Here is a 16756-nt window from a genome sequence, read left to right as displayed (position 1 = left end):
CTTTCCCCTGATGTGTAACGTTTTCCTGTGAGCAAATACGCTAATGAGATTAAGAGTAAATTGAGTGAAGCTTGACAACTACCGTAATCATAAAAAAACACGGTCATACTGGTATGTAAAACAAATCATAGCATCACAGCAAGGTAGTTGTTCACAGTCAGGGGCACTCAACGAGAATATACTTCAAAACCACTTAAAAATAGCATTGTTAAACGTATTTTAGGTAGATATAGGAATATTTTTATCTGCTAAAAATTTTAAATCTGTTCGGATTTCTTAGCTGAAAGTCTAGTGATCCGAAAATTGTAGGGATCAAAAATTTCCGCCAGAAAAAAGGCTCCGGAACATTCTAGGTGACCTTTTTAGGGTAAAAATCCGCTAAAAATGGTCAATAAAACCATTTTTTAGATGTTCGAAAATCTTAGGAGAGGCAGGCAGGCAAGAAATTTTTACAAAAAATGTTCCGAAAATTCTAGATCTCAAATCGTCTTCCGAACGGATGTTTTCTGAAAATTGACGTTGGGTGCCCCCGCACAGTTTTGGGGACATTATTCATATTCTCGCACCCACTTCTACCAACCCTGATCGAATAAAAGATAAAATAGGCAATTTCGATCAGGTAAGGCTGCCAATTCTTTCAAAATCGAAACCAATGCAAAAGCATGGGAATTGCAAGTTGGTATCTGAGACATTTTTTAATTAAATGAGACGCTACCTAATCCGGGGGTAGAGATCAAAATGGAAATCGCTTAATAGTAATTAAGAAATTGAACTATTTATGCTGAAGGTTCAGGAAGGTTAAACTCATTGCTGTTTGGAAACTACAGTCTCTTGTCCTAAGATTTTCAGGCATGCTCTATCTTTGACAGGAACAATTAATTCTCTACCCTTTTTAATTTTTTTTTTGTACAATAAAAGATACATATTAGTATATTGGCTCACTTATGGGACTGTATTGTTAATTTTTAAGAATCGCGAGGAATTCAAGTGTCCGATGTCAATAAATCATTGTTTGGTCCACAACGCATGTAATAGTGTCTGTGGAGAGAGTTAATGAGAGACCAACATTTGGCCTTTCCTGAACTGCCCCAAATAGGATTTCCTCTGATATCTTTAAGCCCAGATTATTGTGTACGACTGCGAAAAAATGTCAGTGACTGGCTTCTCCTTTATTCTTTATTTTTCTTCTTTAAGCAGTGTCTAGTGTTGTCATAAGAAAAGCCAAGGATATTAGGATTGACAACTAGGCTGTCCACCCTTACTCTTTGACTTCATCTCGACGAAATGTACCCAGAAAGTATGTCTGCGGCTGCGTAAAAGGTGCTCGAATTTCACCTCAGTCTCTCACTAATTTCGGTTCCACAAAGACCTATTGATTTTACCCGTTGCCTCGCTGTCGAATTTTTCTCGGCATGGTTGGCCTTTAAGTGATCTACAAGGCCTTCAGGAGGGATTTGGCTGGACTTAACCAAGGATTGCTTGCACGAAAATGGAAACAATTGGGATCTGGAGCTTGGTCGTTGTTCTAGTCGCGCTGGGAAGTAGCCCAACATCAGCCCGTAAGTACAATGTTTATCAAGCAAAAGTTCCGTGATTACTTGTTGGCTGTCGTGTAAACCAGTTTGTGAGACTTACACGAATAGCCTTCCTCCAAGGTATAGCTTCTTTAAAAAAGACTTATTTATTGAAAATTCAAAATCTCTTACTTGGCATTTCCCTCATCCAAAGCGAGCTAACTTATTTTTTTTTCACCGTTACTTTTATTGAAATTACAATTGATATCTCTTAAATTGACGCTATGGTAGATGATCCTCACGAAATACTCCGAATCACGATCCATGCAACTCCTTGTTCTTGAGATTTTTTCCCCGCAGTTTCATACCATTGCCCTGTCAGTTTTTTTCGTATAGTTTACCTTTGTAATGATTCTTATTTACCACTAATATTCGTAGCAATGTTAGTGGCCTCCACTTGCCTGACGGATGTTGCATTCTTAGAATTCTAAATTATGCTCTACGTTTCTTGCTAAAACCAATCAACTCGCTCATTTTTTTTGTCAGTTGTATATAAATCAGATTGTGGTAACGTTTCTTATATTTAGCAAGGGACATACTACGCGATGGCGTGCTTTTCACGCTAAATTCATCTCATGGCACTCTGTTGACTTAGACTACTACATGGGCTCCTGACTACTATCAGCAGGTCACGACATCCAATCAACAGAACGTCACGACATATGCGTCGTAGCCAACGACACGCGAGCCTGCAGATAATTCATGTAAAAAATCTAACATTACTTCGGAAAAAATGCAAATCGATGTTTCGGCAATACATGTAATGGAATTTACGGTTAGAAAACACTTGGGTTTACAAAATGGCTGAACACGGCTTTCCCCGCGGCGGGTGTTTATTTAAGGTGCTTGTCGGGAGCTAATGGAATTTTGCACTGTTGAAAGATTGATTAGTTTCAAAGGCACTTTAGGAGACAGTGACGTCAGGGACATATGGATATGTCGAAGTAAAACTCTGTCCAGTTTGTAAAAAAACTGCGAAAATTGGTTATTTAGCTACCTTTAAGTGAAAAGGCAAAAGCATTAGTAAAGCAAATTAAAAGCGTATGCAACGTTAAAGGCATTTTAGAACTATTTTTTTTTTCAAGGTGACAATGAACATGTTTAAGCACTGCATGATATACATGGACATCCCCTGCTAATCTTGGACGTCGTCGGGACCAGTTGATTTTTTTCCCGTATGTGTTGCGCGAATCTTGGGATTAGCCGGGAAAAAAGAGGGGGTGGGGCAGGGAGTAACTGTCGTTCATATATATGGGCTATTTAAACACTCGAAAAAAATGTTTCGCAAACCCTCGCGAAACTTAGGGAGTAAAAGGACGACCGAAGTTAACCGCTGTTGTCGGAGAGGGCTTAGTGGGTTCTGGAACGGTAAGATGACCTGACGACAAATATGAAAAATCTTTAACTTAGGACAGCAGCCGAAGTAATCGGCTCCTGCTTAGGAAAAGGAAAAACACATGGAGCTGAAGCAGTGTGTACGGAACAGTTTCATAGATACTTTAAGCAACAGAATGCGACCCCTTTCAATAATATACTAGATCAGGAGACGAATATGGAAACCCACAGTAACGAAAAAGTGGAAGGCCCACTTGATTATCCAATAACTGATGAAGAGTTCGAGGCTGTAATTAACAAACTGAAGGCAAACAAATCTCCGGGTATCGATAATATATTCTATGAAGAAATAAAAATATGAAAGGACGCCATTAAAGGGCATTTAGTAAATTTATTTAGTCGAATCTTACATACTGGCAAATACCCTGCTCTTTGGAGTTTTTGCCTCATTGCACCTATTCACAAGAAGAATGATCGATCCAAAGTCGAAAATTACTGAGGCATCACTTTGCTCTCTGCGCGAGGCAAGCTCTTTATGATCAATCCTCAACAATCAACTGCAAAAAGGAATTTTGAAAGCTGAACAAGGTGGCTTCAGAAAATTGCATGGCACATTTGATAGCATCTTCACATTAAAAATGCTTATTGAAAAGTCTGATAGGTGAAATCTAAACCACAAAAGCACCGAAATTTACTCTTTTCATGCTTCGTCGACTTTAGAAAAGCCTTCGACTGTATACCCTGACAAAAACTATTCGACAAACTGAGAAAAGAAGATGTCCAAGGACGTTTCTTAGAAGTTTCAATATCCATTTACTCAAAATAAATCGGCGGTTAAAATTGATAACAAACTAACCCAATCCTTTACTTCTCATGCCGGGGTAAAGCAAGGTTGCATGTTGTCACTTCCTCCTTTTAATTTCTATCCAAGTGAGCTACCAAAATTCCTAAATACAACGAGTTCAACCAATAGTATGCTAAGTGATAACTCTATAATTGTCTCTTATATGCGGACGATCTAGTGATCTTCTCTAGGTCAGCAAAAAGCCTTCAAATAATCCTTAATAAAGTGGAACCGTTCTGTGAAAATGCCGATTTAAGTGTAAATTTAGACAAGACAAAAATTATGATTTTTAATGACTGTGTTAAGTCTTTAAACAACTGCTCGTTCAGATACGGCGCTAATGAACTGGAAAACGTCAAATCCTACAAAGTATCTTTGGACTAATAATGAGTCCTTATGGAAACCTTAATCTCGCTAGGCAAGAGTTGAAGAAAGTTGCACTCAAAGCTCTCTACAAAATACGAAAAGAGATGGGAAACCATTTCAGAGAAAATGTAAAATTAGCGATGAAGTTATTTGATGCACTGATATCTCCCATACTCTTTTATGCGAGTGAAGTGTGGGGATCGGCAATAGACAATTAGAAAAGGATCCCGCAGAATTAGTTCAAAATAAATTCCTCAAGTGGTTGCTGTGAGTTATTGAAATACTGCAATAACAATGCGTGCAGGGCTGAGACAGGAAGGTTTCCAATGAGAATTGAAGCCCAATGTAGGAACTTTAAGTTCTGGTTAACCTTAACCAAAAATGAAAACAAATTATCCCAAATAGCATACAGTGACATTCAATGGAATGAAAAAAAAAAGCTTTCTGGAGCAAAAAAATCAAAAGTTTATTAGATCAGATAGGGTTAGGAGAGTTCTGGATGAAAGCACACTATGCTGACATAGGAATCGTAAACATGATCAGGCAATTTGCAGACTGCAGACCGTAGAATGCAGATTGTGGACTGTAAATTGTTAACTGCAAAACTTATTTAGAATGATTAGCTTTTTTCGAAGCGCTTTTTCTATACCGGTTATATAAGATATAGAGCTACTCCGTTAGCTTTTTTCGAAGCGCTTTTTCTATACCGGTTTTATAACATAACAAAAGTAAATCGCGCGCTCTGATTGGTCAGTTAGCCACTACTATTTGCCCGTGGGTGCACGCCAAGAAACTGAGCTAGCGCGGTAAAATTTAGGCAAATTCAACAAATCTCCTCTCCCAACGGTAAAATACACCGATGAAATGCACAGATGAAAAGTGGAAGTTGAAGAAAATACTAAGCTGTCGTTTTGAAGGACAAAAGATCAAGCGACAAATTTGCCCAGGATGAATTAATCACTGTTTCCCTCGCGGCTAGAATCGGCTGAAGGAAAATCGAGCGAGCGAAGATTTAAGGTACATTTTGTGTATTTTTTATAGAAGAGAAAGTCTGTTTGAAATGTAAATTTATCAATTAGCATTTTGTGATTGACTTTTTGGTCAAGCTGATGGTAAATTCAAGCGGATATTTTAGGAAACACGCTCAAATTCGAGACAGCTTTGTTGTGAAGTTTTCACCGCATCGATTACAAATTTTAGTTGAGTTTAAACGGGCACATTACGCTGGAATAAGCGAATTTCATTTGAGTACAGAAACATTTGGATTTTCAAATAGATTTTTTCAAAAATAACTTCTGTGTGTATCATTTTGTTCCTCAGTGTTCATTCATAACAGTCGTTCAGAATGGTCGAAAAACAACAGCTTCAGTGCCGGCTGTGTGTCGGCGAATTTCAGGTTCAACTTTGACTTTCATAGCTGGATTTCCTCAGACAGATTTCGATACAAAGCTAATTAATTTCTTTTTCAAATTAGTGTTACCTGTTATTCTAAAGGAATTACAGTCGAATTTTCTCATTTGTACTTTACGTTTATTTCAAAAATTGTCACATAAATAAGCTTGATAATTATTTCATTTTTTCAGTTTTAGCTGATTTTTTAGAGTCGTTTTAGTTGTTGTTTATAGTTGCAGCTATAGTTTTCCCTCAAAGTTTTTACCCTAATATTAAGAGCAAGTAGACAGATGCCATGAGAATAACACCAAAAAAACGTTTTTCAATTTACCTTAAGACGGAGAACGGTTGATTCAGCGAAAGAAAAACTCAGAGGCGAATTTTGAAAAACATAGAACATGATTTGTTTACGCGCGGGCAGATGGCAGCATACATGAACTCAGACCGATGACTCAACCGAGGGCAAATGGAAAATAATGCTTTTCTCTTTTGATCATGTTACAAAAGAAATGGTAAACGTTGCAGCTGTGCAACCATGGAGTTATAGATGCACTTGGGAGGTATGCTAAGCACTCAAGAAGCTAAAGTCGCACACTTACGCTTCTTCCGTGCTTAGCAACCTCCCGCGAGCATCCATAACTCCATGGTTGCACGGTGCACGTTTAGGCCGCGCGTTCACCATTTCTTAAGAGCCAGTTTCTGTAAATATCGAGAATCCGGCGGCAGTTTCAAAATTTTCACTTTCTTCATATTTTGCCCAAATAAAGTCCTTAGTGAGTTAGTTTCGAAAATACAATTAAAAGATCCCAAAGCGCTCGAGTTTTTTCAAAAAAAATCGCCATTTTGGCCTCCCGCCGCCATGGAAAAGTGACAAAAATGATGCATTTTCGTTTCGCTCGTGCTGGTAAACGCGACAACATCTAGCAATGTACTTTTGACATTTCATAGCACTTCACTTGCTCTTTCTAAAACACTAGATGACTTTTGAAAAGCTGTCAAAATAGTCTTGTTTCTGGCCGTTTTAGTCACCCCACTTGAAGAGCTTGTGCGACTAGGCTAATTTTCGCTTACTTCTACCCCAAGAAAAGCCCACTGGTACATAGAATTTGAGGCCAAAACTTATATGATTTTAAAGCACATCCTTTATACTTTGTTGTGTGAAAATTTTTTTCCGCGGCCCGCAAAAAGTGTCCCGTACAGAAACGGAAACGTGAAGACCATTTGCCACCTAAATCAATTTACGGGGCAACATGTTTCCCTTCTTTCCTACGCAAACAATTTAAAAATTACTCTGGAAAACCTTCCACATGTTTCTTTATACCGCTTGAATATCGGATAATAGACACATATGTAATTGTTACCTTTTGATTTTTATCTCATTGTACCGAGTAAGTGCTAAAAACGCTTTCATTGCAGACTCGTGTATGTCAACACTGAGTTAATAATGTACAACCATCCAATCAAAACAACCATTTCAACTTCGGTTCGTTCCACAACACGTATTGCATTTTTGAAAGCTTATATTTCTTTTAATACTACAAGTTTATAAGTTTGTAATGAGCTGTTTGATCGACCTTCTTCCAAAACAAAGAAATTGTGAGTGGTTTTATAGCTTTCAGCTTTGCTCTCAGAGACATTTTGTAACATTATATTGCGTGACAAATTCGGTCACCCCTTGAAAGGAAAAACTTCGTCGGAAAACCTATGAAATGACTTAAAACCGCTCATCGAAGAACAGATGAATATTTTTAAAAATTTAGGTTGTTATCTGATTACACGGGCAGCGTAATTTGTAAGCTAGTAAAAAGTAAGAGAGACAAGAGACAAGCGTTGCGGCACGGTTCCCACGGCAGAACATTTTCAAAATTTTGATTTTCATTTGGATCGCCCTTGTTCTGCAGTGAGAGATTGCGGGAAATAATCTACTCTAAAAACCTTACCAGTGTGTTTTCCAGTTCATCTACTTGACTTCCATTTGTCTGGTATTGGTATACGAATGTAATTTTTGTCCAGCAACATTGAACTTTGCGCAAAAAAAGTACGCGATCAGCGACTTAACCGGAGGTTCTATCTAAGGGGGTGAGGGGTGGGGATATGTTCACCCAAAAGCGAAGCTCTGGATCCGTGCGAACACTGAAGTCTTTTGATGAAAAATTCACTGTCGCATATCATAAAAATCAAAATGATCGGTACAGAACATTTTACCCGGAGAAGAAAGGAACACAGAAAAGAATAACCCGTGAGCAGGCCCCTCTTCTCCTAACTCCTTCAAGCGATAAAAATAAGAGTAGCCTGTGTACAGACGTCCCCCTCCCTCAGGAAAAATCGGGAGAGGAGACGTCTGTGAATCGCCGACGATAATCGTGTTCCCGTTTCCCCGGAATGTTGGGGACAGGCTCTGATTGGTTGTAATGTTAATGCCATGACGCAAATAATTTCCGGTGTTGTGATTGGTGAATGAACCTTAGAATAGATTCCCCGGGGAAAAGCTCAGCCTTTTTGTTTACCTGTATTTGTATTTCGGCTCTCTCGAAAAGGCATGAGAAGTTAAGACCACCGATGTTTGCTGCACCGGTTGCGGATGCGTCTGTCTGTACCGGTCGGTATTGTAAATAAAAGAGAAGGCATACAAAATCCAACGTTAACAGCCAAGGCAGGTCAAGCTTACCTCAAAAAGATTCTATTAATGAATTGATTATTTGAAAAACTGAATCCGTTAGTCGTTTCCGTAACTGGTGTCAAATTTAAATCGGCATTCCTGTATGCGTAATGAGCAGTGAATATTTTAAGAGAACTTCTCTGCATTTGGTCAGATTGAAAATCTTTGAATGGATTAAATGTCTTAGAAGACATTTACATCAAATTCAGGGAAACTGAGCTGGTAGAAATTTCGTAACTAAATCGCGTGTGAATTCACGTCTCATTACGCATGCAAAAATGCACACAGAGATGAATCTGAAATCTACAACTACCAACGGTTCAACTTAATTTCGAATAGTAAATACATTAATGGATCTTAGGAGGTACCTTGACCTGGCTTGACTGTAATCAGAGATCTTATATCTGAATTTTTGGGTGGAGATTGCGTGAAGAAGTTCGTCTAGCCTGTGCACAGACGCCAGAGCAATTTTTCGACCTACCTACCTGTGCCTTTTCAACTGTCACCGAAAGAACAAAAAGATAATTTATGCAAATTTATACCGGAACACGATTAACGACGGCGATTCACAGACGTCTCCTTTCCGGATTTTTCCTGAGGGAGGGGGGACGTCTGTACACAGGCTAATAAGAGGAGTACTGGGAGAAGAAATTTACCTCTTCGGCCGAGCGAAATTTGAAGGCTCCGGCTTCCTGGCCTCTTCCAATCATTTGCGGCCATTATTCCATGTGAAGGAAACATTCGACGCCTAGCAGGGCAGCACTAAAACACGGAATCCGGAATCCGGAAACGGAAACGGAATCACGGAATCACGGAAACGGAAACGGAAACGGAAACGGAAACAGAAACGGAATACGGAATCAAATATCAATGATAGAAAATTAAAGAATTTCACATTACACAATTTAGTACAATCCAAAGAGAATTTGTCTTAGTTTTCTTGGCAGTTCCCTTAAATACCGTAAAATTCCGAAAATAAGCCCCTCCATGTACAAGCCCCTCCATGTATAAGCCCCTCCAAAAATGAGCCCCCCAAAAAGGGCCTTTGAAAAATATAAGCCCCGGGGCTTATTTTCAGAAATTTACGGTATATTCTTGTTATTGTGTCTTGATAAGGTTTGCCGTAGTGTGGGTTACTGCACTGCAAGGCCGATCAAAGTAATTTTACGAGTAATTTTTATTCACAAGTTCATGGGTTGAATAATACAGTGAAATATTACTTTTGTGGCTAATTGTCAAGAATAGTAGTAGTTAGCCTCAGACCACACCACGTGATTGTCCCCAAACTGAATACGCCAAACATGACCGACCGGTGACGTGACCACAGTTCCGGTGTTTTAGCAATAAGTTCAACTTTTTCGCCAAGCTGAATACTGATGGAATACTGGTGTACCGGTAATTGAGTTTACGTGGACGTCCGTATTTTTGTTGAAGAGGCTTATTAAACATGGCGCATTATTTTGATGTAATCGGTTGCGGAATCAAGCTAATGCATGCACAATTCTCTCTTCTCTTTGGACTCCACAATGCCATGGTTCTCTTGAGTAAGTTGTCTTGATAAATAAAACTGAACACTGTTGAAGACAACCCAGAAAAGACACTAAGAAAAACTTGACGGCGACGCCTTTCAGTTATATAAACGACGCCTCTGACGATTCAAACGAAGTCTGTCTCCATATAACTTACCTTTTTCTTAAGGCACTAGTTTTTGTCAGTAACGTTTTTCTCCTCGCTTTGCTGTCCCATGAGAATTTTTATTCATTGCCGATAGTGGTATCAAGCGTCTTTTCACCGGAATCGACTCCTCTAGTGATACAGCAGTCTCCTCTCCTCTACTCAGCTAATTTATTCATTTGTGTCTTTTTTTTTATCTGTTTATTTATTTTATTGTCATTGCTAATATATTTTTTTTTCAAATCGATCGCTTGGAACCTTCTTTCACAGATTCCGTATCCGTTTCCGTTTCCGTTTCCGTGATTCCGTTTCCGTTTCCGGATTCCGGATTCCGTGTTTTAGTGCTGCCGCGCCTAGCAAGAGCCATAATGGCTCTTGACGCCTAGCTTGTGTGTTTAGCCTGCATAAGAGGCGTTTTATTTTATTTAGTTATTTCCTTTTTTTGCATTTTTCAGGAAGCGCCTCACCATCACGAGTGTCTGGCGCTCCTGCGCTCGCTTTGCCTGAAAAATGCGAAAACTGATAGAGCCTTTTATGCAGACTAATGTTCGGCTGCCATCGGATACCTTACCAGGTGCTTCGCAATGAGCAGTATGGCGTACATTTGCGGACAAAAATAATCGAAAATAAAATACAATTTGAACTTCAAAAATTAGACTATCCATGTCGAAATCTCGTCATATGAATTTGAAATCGCAATGAACGCAGTCGAAATAGCATCATTCGAACTTGAAGTTACATTGAACAAGTTGAAACTATAAAGGGAAAACTCGACATCGCGGATGTTGAAGTTCAAATCACCATTCCAACTAAAATGCAAATTACATGATTTGAACTTCAATTCACCTTCTCCACTCTGATAAGCTACTTAATAGTCAACAATGCAACCATAATCTTCCACAAAATTCCAAATGAAACCTTTAATTTGAACTTAAAGTCACGTCACATATTCGAATTCGAAAAACCAAAATTTCAATTCGAAAGGGGTGGGATTTTCTTCTTCTTCTTTCAGCCACATTCACCCTCAGTATATGACCGGCATCTTTCATAAAAAAGTACCTCTCCTTATCCGGGTTCAGTAACTGATTAAAGCGACTAGTATGGAATAAGTTAGGTAAATGAATAATGTGAATCAAGAGCGTCGCTTGGCAGATGCTCTGCTGGCTGTGTAAACCAACAGAAATAGAACCCCAGAAACCTCATCTAGAGAGTTGCGTTAAAAAAATCCGTGACAACAACAACGCCCTTGGGCCCCCCTACCCGCCGTACACACATAAGTGTTCGAAATGCAGGAACGTATAGTTCAGCCAGCATTGACACTTCTGTTGACGGGTATATCTGATCAACACTTTATATTTGCTTGATAAGGATTTCAGTATTAAAACAAATTTTGACAACAGGCCGGGAGCTGAACAGATAAAGTAAAATAAAGGAGTGAAGGAAAAAGCAAAAGAAACAACGGTATAAGCGGAAGTCTGACCTCTCATAATGAACCTGTGAGCACAAAAAATACGAAGGCCGGATTGTCCTGGGAACTGATCGTTTACGCCCATGCTTACAAAAGGACCTCTCGCAAGTCATGTTATGACCCAGAATTCTGCTAATCGACCTTTATATTTTTGACCCCATGTCGGACCCTGTGTTTTTTCTCTGAATACCTAAAATTAGAGGAGCTGCGTACCAGGAGCTCAGGAGCGTACTAGGAGTAGCGTACTATTGAATTCTCGGGTAAACGAACTGCTCGACACCCAACCGACTGTGTTTTTTGTTACCTCAAAGTAAAATCAGGACCCCAGGATGATGGGACATTACCGACTCCTGTAGTAATCGCCCTCAGTCCTCTGCGCTTAGGTGAAACTAACCGACGTCTCAAGGACAGATTTAACGAACACAGACGTGCACTAGACAAAACTAACATTAAATCTAAACCCACTACTGTTTCTGCGGAATACTTTCTCTGTCACTCTAAACATTCTCATACTGACATGCAGTTAATCCCACTAGAGAAAATTCATTCTTCACGTGACTCAGTTCGTAAGGCCAGGGAGTCGCATTTGATAGATAAGGCCATGACTCTTGAACCTCATGGCCCAAACCGCAGTGACGAATTATTTTTCCTTTCCAGTTTTTATGTTGTAACGTCATTTCCGCCTCTCCCTTTTATTGCGACATTCTCCATCTATATAATATTGTGATTGCTACATAAGTTCAGTAACATCTGTAAACCTGAAGAAGGCTGGTATGGCCAGCCGAAATATTGTTATAAAAAACAATACACGTTCAGCTTTGCAGTAGTCTTTGGACTTCTCGTTCATGCTATTTTAGTAACTTCCGGGTTAGTGACGAGCGATTAGAAAACTTATGGGGGGACAAACAGAGTACAAAAAAGTTAGTCGTGCAAGGGAAAATTAAATAAAACAAATTCATGCACGAAAGAAGAAAGAAAACCTAAAAAAATTTATGCACTGGCCTAAAAAAATTGATACAAGAGAAATGTTAACAAAAGAAACTCCCCCCAACGCTTTTCTAACGGGTACGATTCAACTGTTGTTTTTCAATGAACATTGTCACTGTAATTCAGTTTGTTCAAGAGACTATAAAGGGGACAGAGAGGCCATCCCCCATATACACCCTATTCCATAGGTAATTCGTCTCGAGTTATTTTTAACACCACAGATCTCGAGGGGGATTAAACAACAGCCAATCACATAGCGCGGATGTGTTCCGCGTGGATGACCCACGCTCAGACCCACGCGTCCTTCACGAAATGACGCAGAACAAAATGGGGGAAGACGCGGAGAGCGATTTGCTATTCCTTTTGTCGACGAAAGCGTCTACAGCGAGATTTCTGCGAAAGCTGTGTCAGCGAAACCGAAATTAAAAAAGAATCGCCCTTCCCCTCTTGTATAGAGCTAACAGTAGAGCAGGGAAATCCTTAACACACTGAATATTCTCTCAGGATCATTTATAATTTACAGTTTGAAGAGAGCAATTTCTGGTTTGATGTTTATTTTTTTCAGTCTTCATAGCGATTATTCCTACCCACCTACTTTGTCAACTGTAGGCGAACCCTCCTAAAGCTGAATTTCAAGGGACCATATTCAAGCTCAGAAAGAGAAATAAAATTTCGTCGTTGCTTATTTACGTCCTCCATAAAACGCGAAATTAAGCATTTTCACGTCGTAGTCGTGCAAAAACGGGAAAGAAATGAACAAAAAAGTGTGTTGCACGTGCGAAGTTGTTTTTTTGCTAATTAAACCTATTGTTTTTTTGATGTTCTAGTTGTCGTCCGCGTCGTTGGATCTTAAACTCCCTAAATTGTACAAACGACCGGTTTCAAAAGACCGGCGAAATTTCTCATTTTATTAAAGCACTGAGGTTACGACAACTTCGAGTTAAACTGATTTCACGGGTTGTCAAAGAGTCCAGCGATTCCTTTTTCCCAGGTGAGCGCCGACTCATTTCGCTTCAATATTCAGGAATGCTCTCGATCTTTTTACGCTTTCATTGCCTCTCGCCCGACATGTTTTGCACGGCGTTTGGTCATGCGAAACCTCCACGAAACATCCACGCCTCGCGCGAGGTAACTTTATCCCGATTCTAAAAATAACTCGAGACGAATTACCTATGGAATAGGGTGTATATGGGGGATGGCCTCTCTGTCCCCCTTATAGTCTCTTGATTTGTTTTAATAGTTTTCTTTAGCTTTTCTTTATCTACCGTAGGGACGGACCATTAGAAAACTTATGGGGAGGGGGGGGGGGAGGCGAAGTACCAAAAAATATTCGCGCAAAGGAAAATTAAATGAAAAAAAAAAAATTTATACACGCCAGTTAACCCTTAAAAAACATTTATGCTATGGCCTAAAAAAAATCATACAAGGAATTTGATAACGAAAAAAAATACCTGCGGTTGGAAAATTCCCCACCCCGCACTTTCTAATGGGCCGTCCTTTAGTGATGGCAAGAGCCATAATAGGACAGAGAGGGACACTCAGGGCGTTGGCCGGGATATCTTAATCCCAAAAAAGTTATTTTTAGAACTATGCGGACCATGCGAAAACAGTTTCCGGTAAACTGGTTGACTTCCGGAAGACTCGCTTTCACGATTTCAGGGCGCCAAAGCGAGGCGGCGTCAACAAATAAAAAAAATGGCGGCACAAGTGGAGGGACGATGTGAAGTTGATAAATTGGCCTTCTTCAACAAAGAACCTATCATAGAAACTGCTTAAAACTTCTACACAAAAGGGTCCTTTACAAGCAACGGTAGAAATCGGTAAAAGCGACCGCGTGACCATCGTTTTTGTTTGAACAGCTGGAAAGAGGACAAGTAGCATTGCGGCCCGGATAAGCGTTGAAGACAAAATGCGCGGGTCCTACAAAGATGACCGTACAAGCAACCATGTGGACGTATTTTCTATTGAAAGAGAAAGGAAAAGAACGTATAAAGGTTTCCAGTATTTTTGTCACGGACATGACCGGGAATCTTGTGGAACACACCTTTTCCTGCTTGACTGATATTTTGTTGCGCACTTCACATTGAACAATTAGCAATTCTTTATTGAACACGAGGTTAATAGAAGCGGAGGTTAATGTTCCTTAAAATGAGTAAAGAAACCAAAAAGCTCAATTTGATTGACGGATCAAATCATGCGTGGAAATCGGTAAACAATAGGTTTCATCTTTACAGAATTTTCAAACATTGCAAATCAAATCGGAAACAATAGCCTATATGGGTTATATGGAATCGCCAGAAGTTTAAATTGTACTTTCAAGCCTAAGAAGAAAAGTAGAGCTTTGTTTTCATCTGTCGACTCGCCAAGTTAGAGGAAAAAGGTTTTTTGTGCAGCTAATTTGTGCTGTTCTTTGTAAGTGCAGACAATGGTGGCCCGGTTGCTTGAGGTAAGGAGCCCTTTCTCTGTAGTTTTCTTTGTCCTGTTTAATTGAAATCTCGAGCTTTCGTTAACATTTGCTTTCATTTTTTTTCTCATAAGTCAGTTGAATTTGATTTCGGGGGAAAATTTGTCTTTAAAGGAAATGTTGAGTTCACCCACCCCTTCTACTCGATTAAACTGTAATTGTCAACATTCCATCGAGCAAAATATATTGAAACTTTGAAGTATTTTCATACCTTCAAAAGAGTGGACCCTAGGATTTTGCCGAATTCTGAAAGGTTCTTACTCTAAAAAAATTAGCAAAACAACGAGCTCACGAATTATTTACTCACGAGGTTAAAACACTATCACTGAGTGTGTATCCTGAAACCGATTTTTGCTTGTAAAAACTTTATTTGTGTAAGGTTGTTTGTGTTTTTCACGTTGCAAACGGTGTTGAAATAAATACAACAGTATGATAATCTCATCTGGAGTTTGTTTTACCAAGCCTCATTTTTTCCTCATACACCTGTAATACCCTGTAATAATTAACCTCTACAGATCCTGCACCACAATGTATAGGTAAGATTTCCATACAACCCCAAACATTTGTTATGTGTGTTAAATAATATAAGCTTGCTGCATCCATAATAAATGTAGGGGTTTGGATGCACAGGACCTTTTGATGTTGTGTTTGCCACTTATTGATCCAGCAAGTTTTGTCTACTTTAGTAAAAACTCATGGTGTTAGGTGTCGGCTGCTGAATGTAGTCTTTTCTTTTCTTCTCTACAGAAAGCACTCAAAAGTGTTAAGAATATAAACTACTGCAATAATTTCAAGCTGTGTATAGCTTCTTGTTTATAATTATGTCTTATTTCTTGTACCTCCCCTCCTCAGTGAAAGCCTAATTAACTCATTTTCTACACTGTATGGTATGCAGACCCCATATTAAGCAGACACCCTGTATTCAGCAGTCGAATAGCTCAAAATGTGGCAAAACGCGTCTTTCCACAATTTAAGAAAAACAAACCAGTATTTAGTGGATATCTCTAATAAACAGAAAGCAGCAAAGTTTGTGTGGATGTCCCCCTAATTCTAAAAATTATACAGGTTTTTTTTTAAAATTTATAACAACCTTGTATGCATCAAAATAGGTAGTAAAAAGAAGGATGAGTGAGTGCGCAAAGAGAAAAAAACTGAGTCCTTATAATATAGATATAATATAAAATACAACATGTAAAGGTTTCATAAAACTGGTACATCATTTTTATGTTGTGTGTCTTTTAGACTGTGAGCAGTCTCTCTTCAGCTTGAAAATCTGTAAGCGAGAGTATTTGAGCAGCGAAGTTGCGTGAGTTGCGAGGGCGCAAATTCGAATACGCTGCTCAAATACTCTCGCTTACACATTTTCAAGCAAAAGAGAGACTGCTTGCAGTCTATATGTCTTTCAGTGTCTGCAAACTTTTCTGTTGTTTTCTGACAGGTTGAATTGAAGGAACAATAATACCAGCAATCATGAATTCTCTTTTAAGATCTTTGCATGACCTTGCCACGGAATTGATACTGGTGAAAATAATGAACAAGTTTAACAAACAATGCAAGTTCTATATTTTGGGGCAAGGGAGCACTTACTTATTTATTTATTTATTATTTTTTATACTTCTGTTAAACTATGTGGCTGCCAATGCATTTGGGATTTGAAATTTGAGGAATACAGGGAAGAGTGTGACCAACTGAGTGACACACACATTATTGTGAAAGGTTTGAACCCAGGAGTCATTTCAAAAGTATGTTGAGTTTGATCGTCTGGGTGAACGTAGTCACTGTCAACAACAACAGTCCTATTCAGGTCTACGTTCACCCGGATGATCAAACTCAACCTACACATGCTATTGTACACACTACATTAATATTAATTTGTCTCCTTCTAGATGCTTTCCTCTACATTGCCTCTTTCAAGCCATGGTATGAATAGATGCAATTGATTCAGTCACAGACTATGTTTTATTGCTCCAGTCTCAATGTTTCTCTCAATGCA

General features: G+C 39.1%; 1 protein-coding gene across 2 annotated transcripts in view; it reads left to right on the top strand.

Annotated features, from left to right (window-relative positions):
• The first annotated feature begins 1157 nt into the window (after positions 1-1157).
• Positions 1158-16756, top strand: part of LOC140931267 (uncharacterized) — a 100429-nt gene continuing 84830 nt past the window's right edge. For both annotated transcript variants that reach the window (XM_073381036.1, XM_073381035.1), the window contains exon 1: positions 1158-1559. In XM_073381036.1, the coding sequence (XP_073237137.1) occupies positions 1490-1559 (70 nt within the window). In that variant the 5' untranslated portion in view covers positions 1158-1489. The remainder of the gene's footprint in view (positions 1560-16756) is intronic.

This window comes from Porites lutea, chromosome 3 (genome assembly GCF_958299795.1).
Source record: "Porites lutea chromosome 3, jaPorLute2.1, whole genome shotgun sequence".
Lineage (NCBI taxonomy): Eukaryota > Metazoa > Cnidaria > Anthozoa > Scleractinia > Poritidae > Porites > Porites lutea.
The sequence above is the reverse complement of the archived record's forward strand: the minus strand, read 5'-3'. Positions and strand labels throughout refer to the sequence as shown.